The 18,411-nt window shown below is 52.8% G+C and overlaps 1 protein-coding gene across 1 annotated transcript in view; it reads right to left on the bottom strand.

The window, feature by feature from the left end:
- Positions 1-4,714: 4,714 nt before the first annotated feature.
- Positions 4,715-18,411, bottom strand: part of TFEB (transcription factor EB) — a 54,235-nt gene continuing 40,538 nt past the window's right edge. Inside the window, exons 2-9 of the mRNA XM_080917407.1 lie at positions 10,804-11,029; positions 10,468-10,722; positions 10,084-10,164; positions 8,694-8,814; positions 8,542-8,598; positions 7,864-7,939; positions 7,212-7,359; positions 4,715-5,785 (exon numbers count right to left, since the gene is read on the bottom strand). Coding sequence (XP_080773533.1) covers positions 5,306-5,785; positions 7,212-7,359; positions 7,864-7,939; positions 8,542-8,598; positions 8,694-8,814; positions 10,084-10,164; positions 10,468-10,722; positions 10,804-11,007 — 1,422 coding nt within the window. The 5' untranslated portion in view covers positions 11,008-11,029 and the 3' untranslated portion in view covers positions 4,715-5,305. The remainder of the gene's footprint in view (positions 5,786-7,211; positions 7,360-7,863; positions 7,940-8,541; positions 8,599-8,693; positions 8,815-10,083; positions 10,165-10,467; positions 10,723-10,803; positions 11,030-18,411) is intronic.

Genomic DNA, 18,411 nt, shown 5'->3' on the forward strand with positions numbered 1-18,411 from the left:
TAGGGACTGAACCTGGGTTAAGAGTATGGACTATTCGGGTAGAAAACCAGAGTCCAGTTCCCAGCACCACATCTGACCACTCATAACTCCCTGTAACTCTACTCCAGGAGGTCCAGCGCCCTCTTCTGGACATGCACTCACATGTGGACACATACATATATACACATACATACACATGATTGCAGTTTTCAAATGTAGCGTTGAGTGTCTGGAGAAATGAGTCACTGAAAGGCTCTGGGTGCTCTTCCACAGAACGCAGGTTCAACTCCCAGCACCTACATGGCCGCTCACAGCCACCTGTGACTCCAGTCCCAGGGGATCCGATGCCCTCTTCCGACCTCCTTATGCACAAGACATGCATAGTGCAGGTAAAACATGCATACATAGGAAATAAAATAAATCCATAAATAAAGAGACTATGTCCAAAAGAAAGAGTGTGTGTGTGTGTGTGTGAGAGAGAGAGAGAGAGAGAGAGAGACAGAGACAGAGAGAGAGAGGGGAGAGGGGAGAGTTACTTGAGAAGATGAATGCTCCTAGATTCAAAAAACAGTAGGTACTCGGTGTACGCACACTATCCGAGAAGGCAGTTTTGCGTGGGTTTGCAATTGCCTAGACATAGACCTTTTTGTGCTCAGAGGCAGTGTAATGGACAAAGCTATGTGCACAGCCCCATGTGCAGGGCTCCGGGGAGGAACGTGCAAGGCTAACAGTGTCCAGTGGCATGACTATGGGTTGCACAGCATGTGCCAGAGGCTGTCCCCAAGACCCTCATTCTAGTGCTGGAGTTGAGAGGGCCTGGCTGGGCCCAGGGGGTATCCTTGGCTGTCAGTCTCATGGTGGGTGGGGGTGTCCCCACCAGTGGTGATTGAGCCTCTGCTCTCCCACCAGGCCTGCCAAAATACAGCAAGACAGGGTGTAATTACCAGCACTTACCGGGGCCATTACCCCCCTAGCTGCTGCGTGTGACACACGACCCGTCAGCTCGGCATTTGCACCATTAAGGGGCCTCATTAGCATCCCGGCTCTGAAGCAAAATTACCCTCACTGCTCACTTCAAGATGTCATCAATTTTAATTTAGGGCCCAAAGATAGTACAATGGGAAGGCCCTCTCTGGCCTGCCGCACACCGCACACCAAGTGAGCCAGAGGGGGAGGGGCTGTGGGGGAGCCAGGGCATGGGGGAGAGGGACAGAGGCAGAAGAAAAAAGCAGAGTCAAGGAAAAAGTCTATCTCCCCCAACAAAGAACTCACCTAATCTAGCACTTCCTTTGGTGCCCCTTAAAGAGAATGGGGGTGGGGCAGTGACCCCCAGGATGTCAGGAAAGTTAAAAGCAAAGTTTAGCTCCCCCTTACTTCCATTTTAATTCCTACAGCAGCTGAATAGTTATATATTGCAATCTCTATCACAGATGGGGAAACTGAGGCACAGAGAGACTCTCACAAAGCAAGCTATGGCAGAGCCCACCATTAAGTGCAGGTCTCCTTGGCTTTGCTGTTTCTGGCCTTCCACCTAGATGCTGTGGCCTCAGTCAACACATCTGGGACATGGGTTGGCAGAGAGAGCCATGCCCGCCCAGCCTTGTAGACTGACTGACAGGCCCCATCGGCAGGGGCCCTCACTTGGCCTCTGCACATTCAGACCTCTCTGCACAACTGGCATCCATTCTTGGAGTGTTCCCTTCCTCCTCCTCCAGGTGGAGCACTCCAGCCAGCCTGGTCCCTTTACCTTTACCCCCATGGGTGTAGTTCACAGACTCAGTCTAGCCCTTTATCCAAGGATCTCCATCCAAGGTCAGCACCCAGTGTCCGCTCAGCAGTTCCCTGGTGATGCCCCTCTAGCCGCAGGCTCCCACTCTCCACTGCTCTGGAAGACTAGCTGGGGTTCCAGAACCACGGTGTCAGCCTTTCTCCCAAGGAACAAAGTGACGTTCCATGAAGGTTCGTTCAAAGGCTGTGTAACAAACATGGCCGTGCTCCGATCTCCCCAGGGCAGAAATCTTAGCGTCTCTTCACCAGCCCTGCAGCTGCATGGGTACACTCCACACCCCATAATAGTTTCCTGACAGGAAGATCAAATAACACACTGGCTCTTCCCCATGGAGGGTTGGTTGGTTGTCTAGACTGCTTGGCTTAAAGGATGGGTGGGGGATGGTGTTTCCAACCAGCTCTGTCCAGCTGTCCTGGGCCAGCATGCTCAGTTAGATCTCATAGGCCACGGGCCTCAGTTTCCCTAAGTGTAAAGGAATGTCCTCTAAGCCACTGTGGGCTGAGGCTTGAAACCAAGAACAGGGAGCAGGAAAGAGCCAGTCACCACACCTGCAGGAGTGCCTTCTGAGCCATCTGCCTCCCCCCCCCAGGCTGGCTGAGAGTGAAGGGTCCCAGTCGCCAAGCCTGTGACAGGGTCCTCACGACAGCCAGCTCACAGAAGACAGATCGCTGCCTTAATCACTCTGGAAAAGAACCCCAAGCCGATATAATATTATAATTAATTAATTCACTAAAAAGGTATTAAATTTCTCTCCCCCTGTGGATATCATCTGAATTCATTGACCTTTAGAAAAATCACCCTCTAATTGTAACCAGGTCCAAAAGCATTTGCGGCCCATCCCTTTTACATTAATAATATCTTCCAGGACCTGGCTCTGGCTGCTTAAATATTGTATAAATTCCACTGCCCCTTTCAGAAAAGGCAGCAAAGAGTCCAGCGGAATGTAGGAGGGGACAGGGCAGGACCATGGGTCTGGGGGCCCTGGAAGCTGTAAGGGCATTAAAGGGGCTCTTCCTAGCTGGCTGGAGAGCTCAGAGAGCAGGGGAGGAGACGGGCCTTGAGGGAGGGCAGGGGACAGGTGTTCCCGAAGTTAGGACTACAAGTGTGTCTGTCTGTGTACACCATAGTGTCTCACAACCTCTGCTTGTTAAAAACTACAAAATCCAACCCAAAAAGACGATGGAGGTGGAGATGCCAACCAGGTCATTTGGAGGTCACAGTGTCCCTGTAGACGACAGGTAGCGACTCCTGGAAATCCAGAATTGGCAAGTGGAGAAGCAGGAGCAGTTGGTGTGGACGGACAGGAAGTTGGGGGCCAGGCCGTGGGATGCTATACACATGCCCCAGGTCCGCTCACTCAGGTCCTTCCTGGGGTCCTCCATGAGACTCAAGGGAGCTATGGCTGCTAGGACCGCATCCCCCACAGCTTAAAAGGGGGATTCCCTCCTTTTAAGGAGAGGGTCAAAGGGGCCATCTCTGCTTTATGGCACACTTTGCAATCAGTCTTAATGAGATTTTTTTTCCCCCTGCAGAAGTCCTGTCTGGAAAGGGTTCCCACCGTCTGAGGGTGAAGAACACAGTCCCCTTATTTAATTGGTAGTCATAAGCCCCAGTCTAACTCCCTTGCAACCACAGGTCAGCTTCTGGCCAGCCAGTCTCAGATACACTTTTCTTGGTGGCTTGAACTGCTGGAGGCAGCACCTGGGTTGGACTGAGCCTCAGAGGTGGACATCAGCAGCCCCAGGCAGGCTGGAAGTCACCAGGCTGTGAGAACCGCTTAGGCTTGAAACCGCTCTCCGGACTGCTGTTGCCTAGGCCTGTGCGCCCTCTCGTGGGCAGAACCACACTCACACCCTGGTCCTGACCCAGTGCCCAGGTGTCAGGCTGTGAACTAAGGGAACCCCAGGCCTCGGTGACAGGGTTACATGAGGAAACAGAAGACAATTTTCCCACGTCACTCCCCAGGGCGATAGAAATATCAGATCCATCAATACCTGAAGTGCTAGCCTCAGACCCCCATAAACCCCAAATTCCAGTCTCCAGCTGACCTCAGCCAGAGTTCGGGGTTTACCCCATGGGTCTAACGAGGGTAAGTCCCAGGCAATGGAGTAGGAGCCCGAACTGGAAGGAGATTGCCCGGGCTAACTCAGGCTCTTCAAGGTCATCCACAGCTCCATTTGACCTTGAGATTAATCCTTCAGCTCAGCTAGCCCAGTGCTGTCTCCACCACACCGTTTGACCGCCTTCTTTTTCTGAACATTAATTGTGCCAATGTTGATTTGATCTCTTGTTCTTCGAAGATGAGAGGAAAAAATTTAAAATCTTTTTAATTAGGCTCCTTTGGCCTTTGAAAGAGGAAGCCATAATGGTCCCTGGCAAAAGAGCCTTGGAAATCAAGGAACTAAGCAAAACCTATAGAGACCCTTCCCAGGTTACTTCTCCGTCCAGGAAAGGGGATCTAGCACCCCAGAACCTGGAGTAAAGTGTGTCCTAAACCCCACTAGCAAATAGTGCCAGACGGGAAAGGTGAACCCTAAGCTTTGACTTCCAGCCAGGGTCCTGTGCTCTCTCGTCTGTTCCAAAACTGGTTCACACGGGTCCATTTCCCACAGCCATAAGGAGACAGCCTGGGCTCCAGCTGGTCTGTAGCTACCCACACAGGGAACACAGCCAGCCAGAGCAACGCACCCCGGGGATGCTGCCCACACCCACCACCATAGCAGTTCAGACCACAGCTGGAGGCGTGCAACCACACCAGCATGGCTGCAGCGCCACCATGTGGCCTCAGTGAGACCACACGGCCAAGGCTGTTTCTTTGGCCTCCAAATTCAGACTTCCTCCAGATCCTTCATGGAACACTTGAATTCTTGGTCCAGGAAGGGGTCCACTGGGCTGATTCCCCCCTACCATGGGCCGAGGACGCATCGCAGAGCCAGAACAACATACTACAAAGCACAGTGTTTACTAAAGGCACAAAGTGGGAGGTCTGGGGGTAGGGGTGCTCGCCACCCTGAACCCAGACTCCTCTTCCGGCCACCCCACCCTCATACCACCAGGGGAGAGCTGTTAGCACCAAATGGGGGTGGGTGCCCCACTTGTGGGGGAATTCAGGCTGGGGGGTACAGGCTGGGTGCCATCTAGTCCCAGAAAGGCAGGCCTGGGCACCCCCAGACCAATTGCTGCCTCAGGTACTTGTACCCCCTTCTCCAAAATGTCCTTCATGGGAGAGCCCAGGCTCAGAAGAGAGGGGCTCCCTTAGCAGGGTTTATTTCTCTTCTGCCTCACTCCTGTTCTTCCCCATCACAGTATTGCCGCCAGAGGAGGGGGCCCGAAGCCGAGGGGGAGGGCTTCTCCAGCCCCACCGGCTGCCAGGCAGGCACTAAGTCCAAACAAGGGGGTAGGGGGAGCAACCAAGGGGAAGGAGAGAGGCAGGGTAGGCGGCTACTTCACACCAAGTGCAGCCTGAAGGATGGGAGGGCTCTGCCCAGTCCTCCCAGCTCCCAGGCAGCCCTGCTCCTTGGCACGGGGCAGCCGGTGTCACAGAACATCGCCCTCCTCCATGCTGAAGCTGCTCCGCCGGCTGCTGGCTTTGGAGGCCCCGGGAGACATGGTAGAAAAGAGGGGGTCAGAGGTCAGGGGGAGCAGGGAGTCATCCAGGAACATTAAGTCCAGATCCTTCTTGGACAGGTTGGGGAATGGGGAGCCATGCTCTGTCCCCAGGGGATCAGAGTAGCCCGTGGCTCCCTCATCGTCCCCACCCCCAAAGCTCAGGTTATGGCTGAAGTCCAGGTGATGGAACGGAGACTGTGGCTGGGCGGCTGAGGGTAGTGGGGCCTGGGGTGGGAGAGCCGGCATCGACTCAGGGTCAGGGACCTCAGGCCCCAGCATCAGGGCCTCTCCTGGGCTGTCTTCACTGGGCAGCTCTTGCTTCACCACCTGTTGGGCCAGCTCGGCCATATTCACACCGGACGGTGAGGTGGTGGGAAGACCGTGCACACGTGCCTGCATCTCCAGCTCCTGTTTGGGTTGGATGAAATGATGAGAGACACAGGATACCAGCCCAGGCTAGCCCTCTATACACAGGATACCAGCACAGGCTAGCCCTCCCTGTAGCCCACTGCACCACTTGCCCACTCCTGTGACAATAGCTCAGTTGGAGGAACAGAAAGTGGAGGGCAGCGTAAGTCTAGAGCTAGAGCTCTTCAGACTGCACATTGGAGCTGGTCAGCAGCTTGTGACGCCACCACAGCAGACCTTGGCCAGCTCTTTCTCAAATTTTTAAATTGAGCTGGGTGGTGGTGGTGGTGGGAATGGAAATTTATCAAAATGCATTGCATGAATTAACGGTGAGTTCTCATCCGTGACTTCTATCACCCACCACGAACAATCCGAGTTGAAAACCTGTGGTCCAGCACACTGTGTTTAGAGCAGCGGCTCTCACCTCCTGGGTCTCTCTACCCCTCTAACAGGCTTCTACCTCCCAAAATGTTTACATTACAACTCATGACAGCAGCAAGATTGGTTATGAAGTAGCAACGCAAATAATTTGGTGGCTGGGAGGCGCCACAACACGAGGAATTGTATTAAAGGGTGAGACATTAGGAGGAGAGGGCCAGCCTTGGGTGGTCGTCAGGACAGCCCAGCCTGGAACAGGAGCTGCAGCTCTGGTAGGTCAGCGCCCTCGCAGGCCCCAGTTCTTCCCCAGTGCTGCCTCCCAGACCCCCAGGGTCGGGCGGGTAGCCACACTTCCTTAAGGGTAGGTGCAGTGTGTGGCATCACCCAAGGGTATGTGAACAGAAGTGACTGTAGCCCTGTAGAGTCAGGCACAGTGTCATGGACCTGTAGTCCCAGCACCTGGGAGGCAGAGGCAGGAGAGCCATAATTTCCAGGCCTGTCTGCTCTACAAAGAAAAATCCTGTCTCTCAAAAGAATTTTTTTTAAAGCAGGACAACATATGGCTACATGATTTTTTGAGTTAGATCTAGCTGGTTATGGAGGCACATGCCTTTAATCCCAGCACTCCAGAGGCAGAGGCAGGGGAATCTCTGTGAGTCTGAGGCTAGCCTGGTCTACAAAGTTAGTTCTAGGACATCCAGGACTACACAAAGAAACCCTGTCCTTGAATGAGAAACAGAGAGAGACAGAGAGACAGACAAAGAGAGAGAGAGAGAGAGCGCACGCGCGCGCACCCATGCATGTAATAGATCTGTCTGACCTCCAGTATGGAATGCAAAAAGAGGGTTTCACAGAAGGGAACCTGCTGCTCTTGGCTGCTTGAAGGAACTGGGGTTCATTTTTCATTGAGGCATCCCATCCTGACTGATATGGCTTCCTTCCCTATGGGCAGAATTTCCAGGTCTCCTGCAGATGTTTACTGCCCCGGGCCTGGGAGACGGATGAGATCAGTGAGAGCTACCCGAGGGGTCCAAAGTCCCAGTCAGACCTGGATGCGGAGCCAGAGCTGCTTGTTGGTCATCTCCAGGCGCCGAGAGTGGCTCTCCAGCTCCCGTGACCTCTGCAGGTCCTTCTGCATCCTCCGGATGTAATCCACAGAGGCCTTGAGGATGGTGCCCTTGTTCCAGCGCACGTCCCTGAAGTCGCAACCAGGTAGAGTCAGTCAGAGGGCAAACCCAGAAGCCTGGCTAGGGTCCTCTGACCCTAGCTTGGTTCACAGTCCCAGCTGTCCCCACTCTTGTTCAGACCTAGCCTTGTGCAAGTGTCTGCAGAAACGTCCATCTCCTCTCTAATCCTTGGGCTCAAGCAATCTGTCCACCCCATGCCCATCTTCCTGTTTGCAGCTTCCCTGACCAGCATCCCTCTTCTCTCCATCAGTTCACAGCCCTCCGGACACTTTCCCAGTAAGGCCCCTTCTCCGGGAAGTCCCCTCCTCACCCTGAAGCCTCCCTTCCTAACAGAAGCTGTTTCGACCCAGCAGAAGCAGAACCTTTTCTTCTCAGGTATGCTACCTCCACCACTGCCCTTAGCAACTGAGGGTTGGTAGTGCCTACAGCTGCTGCCCTTAGCAACTGAGGGTTGGTAGTGCCTACAGCTGCTGCCCAGCCCAGACCCTCCCCTCCCTGCAGAAGCCTGCTCACAGGTCATTGGCCTTGGGGACCAGCATTCCCAGCTCCTTGATTCGGTCATTGATGTTGAACCTGCGTCTTCTCTCAACTACAGAGTAAGATTCCAGAGGATATGGTTAGAAAGGTGGGCCCTCACCTAAGAAAAGCCCCCAACCCAAACTGGACACCCCACAAAAAATCTGTTTAGAATACAAGGCCCCCACCACACCCCCGTGTGGTGGCCAAGCATTCAATTCCAGTGCTTGGGAGACAGAGGCAGATGGATCTCTGAGTTCTAGGCCAGCCTGGGCTACATAGTGAGTTCCAAGGCAATCAGGGTTAGAGACCTTTTCTTAGAACAAAACAAAAACAAAAGAGAGACCTCAGAAAGGGGAGGAGGGTCTGGGTGCAGTCTAGATAATTAGGGGGCGGGGTCAGGAAACCAGTTCAGCTTCTGGTAAGAGAACTGCCTGGGGCAACCTCCTTCACTCGTAGTGTCTGGGGCCCTGAAGATTGAAACCCGAGGGACTGGAAGATTCAGGAATACTGCTTCCAGCAGCCCCTCCCACTTTCCTAAAAAGCCTGGAAGAAGGGGGGTGGGGAAGGTCCCAAGCTAGAGACGCTGGTAGAGGAGCTAGGGTAGGGAAGAGGCAGGGGCTGTCCCCCCCAGCCTAGGTTAGGTGAGATGAAGGAAGGGCCAGCAGGACTCACTCAGGTTGTGATTGTCTTTCTTCTGCCGTTCCTTGGCCAGGGCCCGGCTCTCAGCATCTGGAAGCCAGAGAAACAAAGAGGTGGTGGGAAAGAAGGCAGGGAGGAAAGGGAAAACGGGGAACCCCAAAGGTACAAGGAAGAAGACACGGTACCTGTTAGCTCTCGCTTCTGAGTCAGGTCGGCAGGGCAGGAGCTGCTGGTGACACCTACCAGGGAGGCTGTGACCTGGGGGTCACCGCTGTACACATTCAGGTGGCTGCTGGACAGGGGTAACTGTGAGGGAAGGGGTGCAAGAGGGCTTGGTGAGTCTTCACCTGGACCCATGGACCCAGGAGCAGCTGTTCTCAGGTCCCTTGCCCCTTCTCCAGGATGCAGTGTGCAAGGTTTTGCCGAAGAAAGGAAGAAAGTACAGTTCCTCACAGCCCTGCCCTTAGTAGCCCCTGGCCAGGGCGAGGACAACTCAAGCAGTGATGGGATTAGGCTCTTTTTGTAGAAATCCTAGGGAGGGGCTCAATCAGTTTGGGAGTTTCTACAACGTTCCCTTAAGAGTACAGGATTCCACAGGGCAGGGGCAAGCTAGCTCTGCTGGGGCCTACCGCAGAGCCAGGCAAGAACCAGACTCGGGTCTAGAGACCCACTGCACAGACAGGAGCCACCGAGGGAGACTGTAATTAACTGTAGAACCCTGCTTCCTAGGCAGCCACCGGGCAGTGTCACCAGGGCAGAAGGGACGGGAGACTGACTGCCTCCTCCTGCTTCTTTCTCGGTGACATAGCTACACACAATATTCCGATCGAGCCAAGGGAACTGGGTGAGCCCAAAGAAAGGCAGCTGGGCTGCCGCCTCTAGAAGGTCTGCCTCTCAGAAGTAACTCCTGTCACCTTCCATTTTTTTGTATTTCCATTTTATGTTTGATGCTAAGTTTTGTGTATACGTATGTGTCTGCACGTAGGTTTGTGTGGTGGCCACAGAGTCCACAGGAAGGCAGTGGGTCCCTGGTCACTGAGTTACAGGCCACTGTAAACCACAAACATGGGTTTCAGGAACCAAACTGAGGTCCTCTGAAAGCAGCCTAACCTGTTAACCACTAAGCCATCTCTCTAACCCCTCCCTCTTTTTGTCCCTTCTAGTATCCCCATAACCCTGTGGTAGATGGCATCACCTCCCTTTTGCAACTGAGTGGACAGGGGAGTTAGAACGCGGTGGGACTTCCTAAGGTCATGAGAGAAACCCTGGGTTTCCTGATTTCAAACCTGGCTCCTCATCTGCTACCTATGCCTCCCCCTCCCAGCCCAAGCAAATGAGACCCACAGAATGACCAAGCAGACAAGACTGTCAGAGACAGGGTCCTGTGCTCACAGACACTCACCCGCCTCTGCCTCCCAAGCGCTGGAATTATGCGTCCCCAGCATTTCCTGACTCAGTTCTACTTGGGCCCTGAGTCCCTGTCACGGCATTTGATGGAGGTGACTCTCCACAGAGACACCAGTTCTGCTTTGAGAACTGTGTGTGCCCTCCCCCTCCTGTCCAGCCCACAAGTACCGTGTTAGGCATCTGCAGTTCAGGGTTGATGTAGCCCAGCACGCTGTCCAGGCGCATAATGTTGTCGATGACATCATCAAACTAGAAAAGAGAAACGTGCATCTGGGGCTGGCCCACCTGGAGAGGGGCAGGTGCTCACCCGCCTCAGCACTGCCTCACCCAACCTGCTCATCAGGAAATGGACCTGAGAAGGCTCCTACAGCTGAGCCTAGGGCTACTTTCAGCTGGTCCCCAGGAATCCCTTGACAGGGAGGTCTTGACACACCTTCCCAGGGATAGGGGAGCACTTCTTTCCTGTGTGGGTCCCACCTGTCCCCAGCAGAGTTGCAAGAAGATAGTAACTCTCCTCAGACTAGGACTATGCCTCCCTCGGGCCTCACTCACCTCTTTCTCGGGATTGGAGCTGATATGTAACATAGCCATGGGACTGTTGGGGGCACTGTTGCCGGCCGAGGTGGACAGTACGTGTCCAGGCCGCACCCCAGGGGATGCTGCTGGTGGAGGCTTTGGGGAGCCTTGGGCTGGGCTGATGTGGGCAGCAAACTTGTTCCCGTAGGTCTCGGACAGGTACTCCCGAACCTTCTGATGCTGAGACTGCTGCAGGTGGTAGGAGGTGGGGTTCTCCAGGTAGGACTGCACCTGGGGAAGGGACAGGCACAGCTGTGGAGGGGGCTGGGACTCCTCTCCAGGAAGCAGGGATGGAAGAGGCAGAGGTCCTACCTTCAGCACCTCCCCAGGCACAGGTGGAGGAGACTGGAAGTGAACTGGGGTGTTGATGGCTGGGGTGGGGGCCCCTCCCAGCTGCTGCTGCTGCTGCTGCTGCATGTAATGCATGACGGCTTGCTGCTGCATGCGTTCTCGCTGCTCCTCCTGCTGTGCCTGCTCCCGCATGAGCTGCATGCGCAGCCCAATGCGTGACGCCATGGCAGCTGTTGGTTCGGGCTCCCTGTAGTCGAGGGAAGACAGGCCCATGAAGTATTCCTCATCTTCGTAATCTTTAAGCGTGGGCTGGCATAAGTGCGGTTGCTCCCATTGAGCATACGGAGAAACTGAGTCCGGACAGAAGGGATTTGCCCAGGACCACTGAGCGAGCTGAGCCATGAACCCAAGTTCCCTGACTTCGAGACCAAAGGCGAAGACTCTGTCCTTCTGTGACTGCAGGAGTCCACCTGACAGCTCGATGTCACATCCACATCCCGAGTATTTCATACCTGGCCTCAGCTCCATCCTCCTCTCCTGCCCCTCCCCAGGCCAGCCTGCACCACGCCTCCTGAGGGCCTGAGGAGCCTCCAGATGCTTCTCCGTGCTCCTCCCCCACCATCTGCTCACAGTAGCTCCATCATCCTGTTAGTTCCTGCCCTGATCTCTGCTCTGAACTCTCCATAGCTTCCAGCTCATCAGAACAAAAGCCTAAATCCTTAGACATGGTCTAAATGGCCCTCTGTAATATGCTGCGTCCTCATGGTCCCCCTTAGACATCCTGCCCCCAACACAGGCTTCTCTCCCTTGTTCTCCCTACTCCAGCCACACCTCCAGCCGTAAACCTTCAAACCCTCCAGGGATGCTTCCACCCCTGGCCTCTGCACTTGCTGTCGCCTCTGCCTGGAATGTTCTTTCCACAGACACCACCAAGGCTTGATTACTTCGCCTCCTCCGAGAGACTCGAATGTGGCCTCAGAGTGTCATTTGGGACCACTCTGCTAAAACGGCGTACCCCACCACCTTGTTTCTCTATATCAGATGCCACCGACTAGGACAGAGCATATTTTTGCTTTTTATTACATTTGTTATTTCTGTCTGTCCCTTACCAGGAATGCACGTTCCCTGAGGGGATAAATTTCTTGTTTGTTTACTGTGAAACCTTCGGCCTCTAGCCACTGGGGCCTGGGAGACAGAAAGAAGCCAGTGCATGAAGGAGTGAAGAGATGCTTTTGTCCATGTACCAGGCATTGGAGATGGACCCGCCCCGCCCCTGGATCCCACAATCTGGGAGAGAAAGGGAGGCTCACTGGCAGGTGAGCCTGTGCAGAAGGAATACTTCAGGACTCCTCAGTGCTTGGAGCTTGGAGCTTAACCTATTGTGGGAAGGTGTGGCTGAGGCCCCACACCAAGGCTGAAGGGTAGCAGGGTGACGTAGAATAAGCCCAGCAACTCTGCCTGCTCTGTCGCTAGCTCACAAAGTGACTGTAGCCAAGTCCCTCCCCCTCACTAGGCCACAAAGGAAAGAGCAGAGCCCAGTGACTCCTCAGGGGCAGCCCAAGACTGACAAGCACAGGGCCTGGCAGCATCTGAGTCCATGACAGTACAGTTAGGGACTAGAGGGATTTGGCAAGATTCAACTTCATGGTTAAGCAATGGCTTCCTCATTGGGCTGATGGAGTGCTGGTTCTTTGTTGTGTGACCTTGGGCAAGTTATAATCTCCAGGAGCCTCAGTTCCCCGCTCTGTAAACGGCATCTTCCTCTGCATTCAGTAAAAACTGTGGGGTTTGTGCAGTGCCTGGCAGTCTGGCTACATGAGACTGGTACAGTCTAGCTAGAGACTTCAAACTGGGATCCAAGGCCTCCATCAGCCTTGTTGGGAGGCCCTCGCTCAACTACAAACCATGGTCTTTCATAAAGAAGGGAAAACAGAGGCACAGTGTAGGACAAAGCTAGGGCCCCCACCCCAGGTATCTGGTCTACCCCATCCTAGAGAGGAGAGGGCTGGGGGCTGGGACATCTGGTCAACACCATGCTGGGGAGGAGAGGGTGGAGGAGGGGCAGAGTTGTCCCCAGGCCACAGATCTCCAATCAAGCCTCCAGCCACTATCTAAGCAGCTCCCTAATGGAGTGAGACTACCTGTGTGCCCTGCAGCATTCGGCGGCCATCACTTTATCTTCTCTCATCCTCTGCCCATGCTCTACGGAGCAGCCCCCAACAACCCAAGCAATGACACCCCGCCCTTCCCCCATTCTGTAGCGGCCACCAGCTGCAGCCTCCACTCCCTCCCACGACCCCTTCTCCGCTCTTACAGAGGGGTGTCCCTGTCTCCACACCACACCCTATCAATCACGCTGGCAAACAGACCCCTAGCTCTGACCAGATGCAGCCCCACACATCCACTCAGACAGCCCACAGCCTCTCCTCCACAGACAATCCAACTTCAGATGGCTAGTGGGGGCCAAGGTGCCTGGCCGTGCCAGCCGGCTCAGGGAGGGTTAGGGAGAAGGAGTCCCTTGTTCCCCTGACAAAGAGTTGGCCTGGCTACCTCAAGGACCCAATAGGTCCCATTCTGGCTGCATTAGCCTCCGCTCTGTCTGTGAAATGGACATGGGAAGTCATCCTCTCCCCTGGGAGCATCCTGGCAGATAGTGTAAACAGTGGGTATCAGTAAGCACTGAGAGAGGAGACCGGCAGAAAACACTTTCCAGCTCCCCAGCACCTCCTGGGCAGAGCTACTGTACTCCTGGTGGCAAATCTCTAGCTTCCCCTGATGAGCTTGGAAGAACGGGGGAGGGTAAAAGTCCAGTGAGAACTGGGAAGGAGAGACCCTGCATGCTGGTCAGCCTTGGTGCCTTCCGGTCAGGATGAGCCAAGAGACAGGGAACGTCCAAAGTCTATGTCCCACCCTTCCCGCTCCTCAAAGCCTGGAAAGAGCCCACTGTGAAAGCCTAGCCACATGGGACTCACAGCATCTCTGTGTCCAGGTACCAGGACAGAATTCTCTCCTGCCCCCTACACCTCGGACACTGCCAAGTCCTAAGAGTAAGACTCAGAGACCCAGAAAGTCTCTGCCTCTCCCAATGACACTGACAACCCCATCTGCATACCAGGACCTATCCTGTACTTCCAGCTGCTGTTTGTCCAGGTCCAGCTTGGTCACCACCCAGTCAGCTCCAGAGGCCCGCAGACTACCATCACTGGCTGAGTGACATAGTGACATGGGAATTTATTCGTGTGCCTATCTTTCTTGATCCCAGTAAAGTAACGAGAGTGCATTCCAGGGCTGGGTGTAGTGCCATACAATTTTAATCCCAGCACTGGGGAGGCAGAGGCAGGCAGATCTCTGTAAATTGAAGGCCAGCCTGATCTACATAGTGAGTTCCAGGACAATTAAGGCTACATAGTTAACCCCATCTCTTAAAAAAAGAAAAAAAGAGAAAAAAAGTGTCTTCCTGGTGAGGCTGAGAGAGAGAGAGAGAGAGAGAGAGAGAGAGAGAGAGAGAGAGAGAGAGAGAGAGAGAGAGAGAGAGAGAGAGAGAGGAAGGGAGGGAGGAAGAGAGAGAGAGAGAGAGAAAGAGAGGGAGGGAGAGAATGTAGGGAATGCACCCTGAAGGCATTCAGTAACTAGAAGAGGGTTCCTGCCTCTTCTGGTTCCACCTGCCCACCAGCAGGCCTACTTCCCTAAAAAGTCATTTACATCTGAGTATGAACAAGCTGGGTAGAGCTTTCCTACGGAGATGAGTGGAAGTCAGGATTGGAGCACAGAGAAATGTCAGTGGATAGTCTTGGATCCAGAAAAGGAGAGATCAAAGACAGACAAAGAAGAAGAAAGGAGGTGGGGAAAAAGAGGAGGAGGAAGAGGAGGAGCAGGAGGAGGAAGAAGAAAAGAAGGAGGAAGAGGACAAAAAAAAGGAAGAGAAAGAAGAAGAAGAGGAGGAGGAGGAAGAGCACCAGTTAAGCAGAGAATATGTGGATGGGCAGAAAGATGAGAGGGAGTCTGGAGGGAGAGGACTACCATTGTAGAGATTTCCAGGGAGGCAATGGAGGCACAGAGAAGAGAAGCGACTTGCCCAAAGCGGCACAGCTTCTAAGCAACAGGAAGAACAATGGATGAACACAGCCCAACCCCCACCTCTACTTTTAACACACTATTCTGGGCTCCCTGGTACATGAAACTGCTCCACATGGCCACCTTTGGGAAAGAGTGGCAAGTAGGGACATGTTTATATGGTTCCCCCCCCAACTTATGAAGCACATAACTCTCTGGTATGATTCTGTGTGGCTGGTGAGAGGCAGGCTAGCTTCTAGATGCCCCAGGGGCTCCACCTGACTCTGATCATGTCTAATCATCCATCTCTGAAAAGAAGTGCCCCGCCTCTGAAGGTTGTCTTGCCAGGCCCAAGTTCTGTCCTATTCAGAGCAATGACTCTTAAGCCAGGTGGGGACAGTGTCAGGCACAAATATGACCCAGGCTGCTCTTGAACTTATGATGTACTGAGGATGACTTTAAACCTCTGATACTCCTGCTTCCTCTTCCCAAGTGCTAGGATTCCAGCTGTGCATCACATCTGGTTTCATGTGCTACTCAGGGCTTTCTGCATGCTGAGCAGGCACTCTACCAAATGAGCTCTGTGGCAGTGTCCCAGTCTCCCACATGCAGGGAGGTATTTGTGGCCCATACTCATCTTCCTAGGGAGTTCTCTGCTGTGTAGGTAGCACCTTTAAAACCTGGGTCATAGGCATTGGAGATGTAGCCTATTGGGCAAATCCCTGGGTTCAGCCCTCAGCACTGTGTAAACTGGGCATTGTGGTACTTGCCTATGATCAGGGAATGCAGACACAAGAGAAGCTTAAGGTCATCTTTGGCTCCATAGGAATTTGAGGCTAACCACACGAATCCTTGTCTCAAAGATCAAAATGAAGTAAGCGCTGGATTACAAAGCTGAAGCCTTTGTGGTCACTCAAGGACTCTGATAAGGATGTCCCTTGGCAGCACTGTGACCAGAACCCAACTATACACTACCTAGTATTCACTGACGAAAGAGATAAAGAGACTATGCACTGTGCCAGACATGGTGGCCACGGCTTTAATCCTAGCACTCTGAAGGCTGAGGCAGGCAGATCTCTATGAATTCAAGGCCAGCCAGCCTGGTCTACAAAGCAGGCTCCAGGACGGTTCTCTCTTCCTCCTCCTTCCCCTCCCCCTCCCAGTCCCTCTCCCAAGAAAAAGCTGTGCACAGCCTTTTGGCACTCAGCCACTGACCCCACACACTGTTGCCAGAGGCTCTCACAGACATGTCGAAAGAGAGACCAGACTCAAATCCCTGGAGCCAGGCTGGGTGTGGTGGCTAATGCCTTTGATCCAAGCACTCAGAGGAAGAGGAGGCAAATGTATCTCTGTGAGTTCAAGGACAGCCTGGTGTACATAGCAAATTCCAGGATAGCCAGGGCTACACAGAGAGACCCTGTCTCAAAAATCCACAAAAAAACACAAAAAGCAGAACTACACAAGTGTCCCAACTACGACAAATGTAAAGCTCAAATCCAGGACAACGCCACCATGTGAGAGACATCAGGACCCTGTTAGCCTTGGGGAACTGCCTGGAGGAGGCAGGAGGGCTCTGCAGGAGGGGTCCTGGAGTGGTCTGACTCCTGCAGGTGTGGGTGAGCGAGGCTGACTTGTTTATGAGCATTAACCAGCTGCTCCATCCAAATTGTTCTCATTTTTTTTTTTTTTTTTTTTTTTTTTTTTGATGCTCACTGAAGGAGGGAGGCTGACCTTACATAGTTTAAAAGCCTAGCATGTCCATGACAGGTTCCCTCAGCCCAGCAGCCAGTTCACTCCTTGGGGAGCCCTCGAGATGGCTCAAAGAATAAAGATAAAGGCACCTGTCACCAAATCCGGACACCTGAGTTTGATCCCCAGAACCCACAAGGAAGAAAAGAACTGACTTCCACAAGTTGTCCTCTGAACCTCCATTTATACACTGATGCATACAAAGATTTTTTTATTATTATTACTACAAATGTTCACTAGCCCAAGAAACTAATTATATAGAAAAAAATCAAAACAGTCTCAAGAGCCAGGTGATGGTGGTACATGCCTTTAATCCCAGCACTCAGGAAGCAGGTATATATATCTCTGAGTTTGAGGCTAGCCTGGTCTACAGAGTGAGTTCCAGGACAGCCAGAGATACACAAAGAAATCCTGTCTTGAAAAAAACAAAACAAAACAAAACAAAAAATGAAAACAAGGGCTGGAGAAATGGCTCAGCGTTTAAGAGCACTGACCGCTCTTCTAGAGGTCTTGAGTTCAATTCCCAACAACCACATGATAGCTCACAACCATCTGTAATAGAATCTGATGCCCTTTTCTGGTGTACTCATATAAATAAAATAAATAAATCCTTTAAAAAGTCTCAAGATAGGTGTTGGGTCCTTCCTGTGTTCCCAACACTGCAGAAGTCAAACAGGAAGATTAGTAACAGTTTGAGGCCAGCCTGATCTATGTAGCTAGTTTCTGGCCAGCCTAGGCTATAGCCAAAGCCTGTTTTTAAAAATGAAGGTAGCTGGAGAGATGAGTCAGCAGTTAAGAGCACCAGTTGGATTCCCAGTACCCACATATCAACTCATAGCTGTAACTTCAGCTCCAGGAGATCTGATACCCTCTTCTAGTCTCTGTGGGCAATAGGCACACATTGTAATGCACAGACACACACGCAAGAAAAACAGCCACACACATAAAATAAGAACAAATAAACTCTCAATGTCCAGTAACATGGTTGCTCAATAAATTCCGGTGCACCATGCTGATGTGTTTACAGCAAACAGCATGAGGTTATTATGTGAAGGGACAGAATCTAAGACACACAATTTTATGTAGAATCTGCTATCACCTGATGGTGCACTGTTTACAGTGTGTGACACATGCACCTCTTGGGAGGAAGTACACAAAATATGACTGGCTTTTGTGAACAAGAGCAAGGGTGTTCAGCAAATGTATATGTCTTAAAGACTTTCTCTGTGTGTGTGTGTGTGTACACTCATGTGTATGCAAGTGCCCAAGGAAACTAGAAGGGATGTTGGATCTGGAGTTACATGTGGTTGTGCATTGCCTGAAGTGGGTGCTGGGGAACCAAACGTGGGTCCTACAGTAAGAGCAGCAAATGCTCTTAACTGTTGAGCTATCTCTCCAGCCACCCCCCCCCCCGCCCCGCCACATTTTTGAGACAGGGTCTCTTATAGCCCAGGCTGGCCTCAAACTTGCTATGTAGCTAAGGATAACCCAAACTCCTGATCTTCTGGGATGACAAGTATGCACCAGCACTTGATTTAACTTTTGTAGATCATTCATAGCTCCAGTACAGGAGTCAGACAGAGGCTCCCGCCACAGAGCCGATATCAGGGCTGGGTTCTGGCAGCCTGGCTTTTCCGGGGCTGGGAACCACCTCCATCCTGTATGGCTGAGTGAGGGTGGCTTCCTTTGATATTAGGGGTCCCCTTGAATAAGTACTGTATTCATCAAAGGATTCAGCAGCTGATCTCATTCACATAGCCCAGAGCCAGGAAGGTGTCCAGCAACAGCCCGGAGTCGCCAAACACCAGAGACACGGCTCCCCTTCTT

Source organism: Micromys minutus, assembly GCF_963924665.1.
Source record: "Micromys minutus genome assembly, chromosome: 5".
Classification (NCBI taxonomy): domain Eukaryota; kingdom Metazoa; phylum Chordata; class Mammalia; order Rodentia; family Muridae; genus Micromys; species Micromys minutus.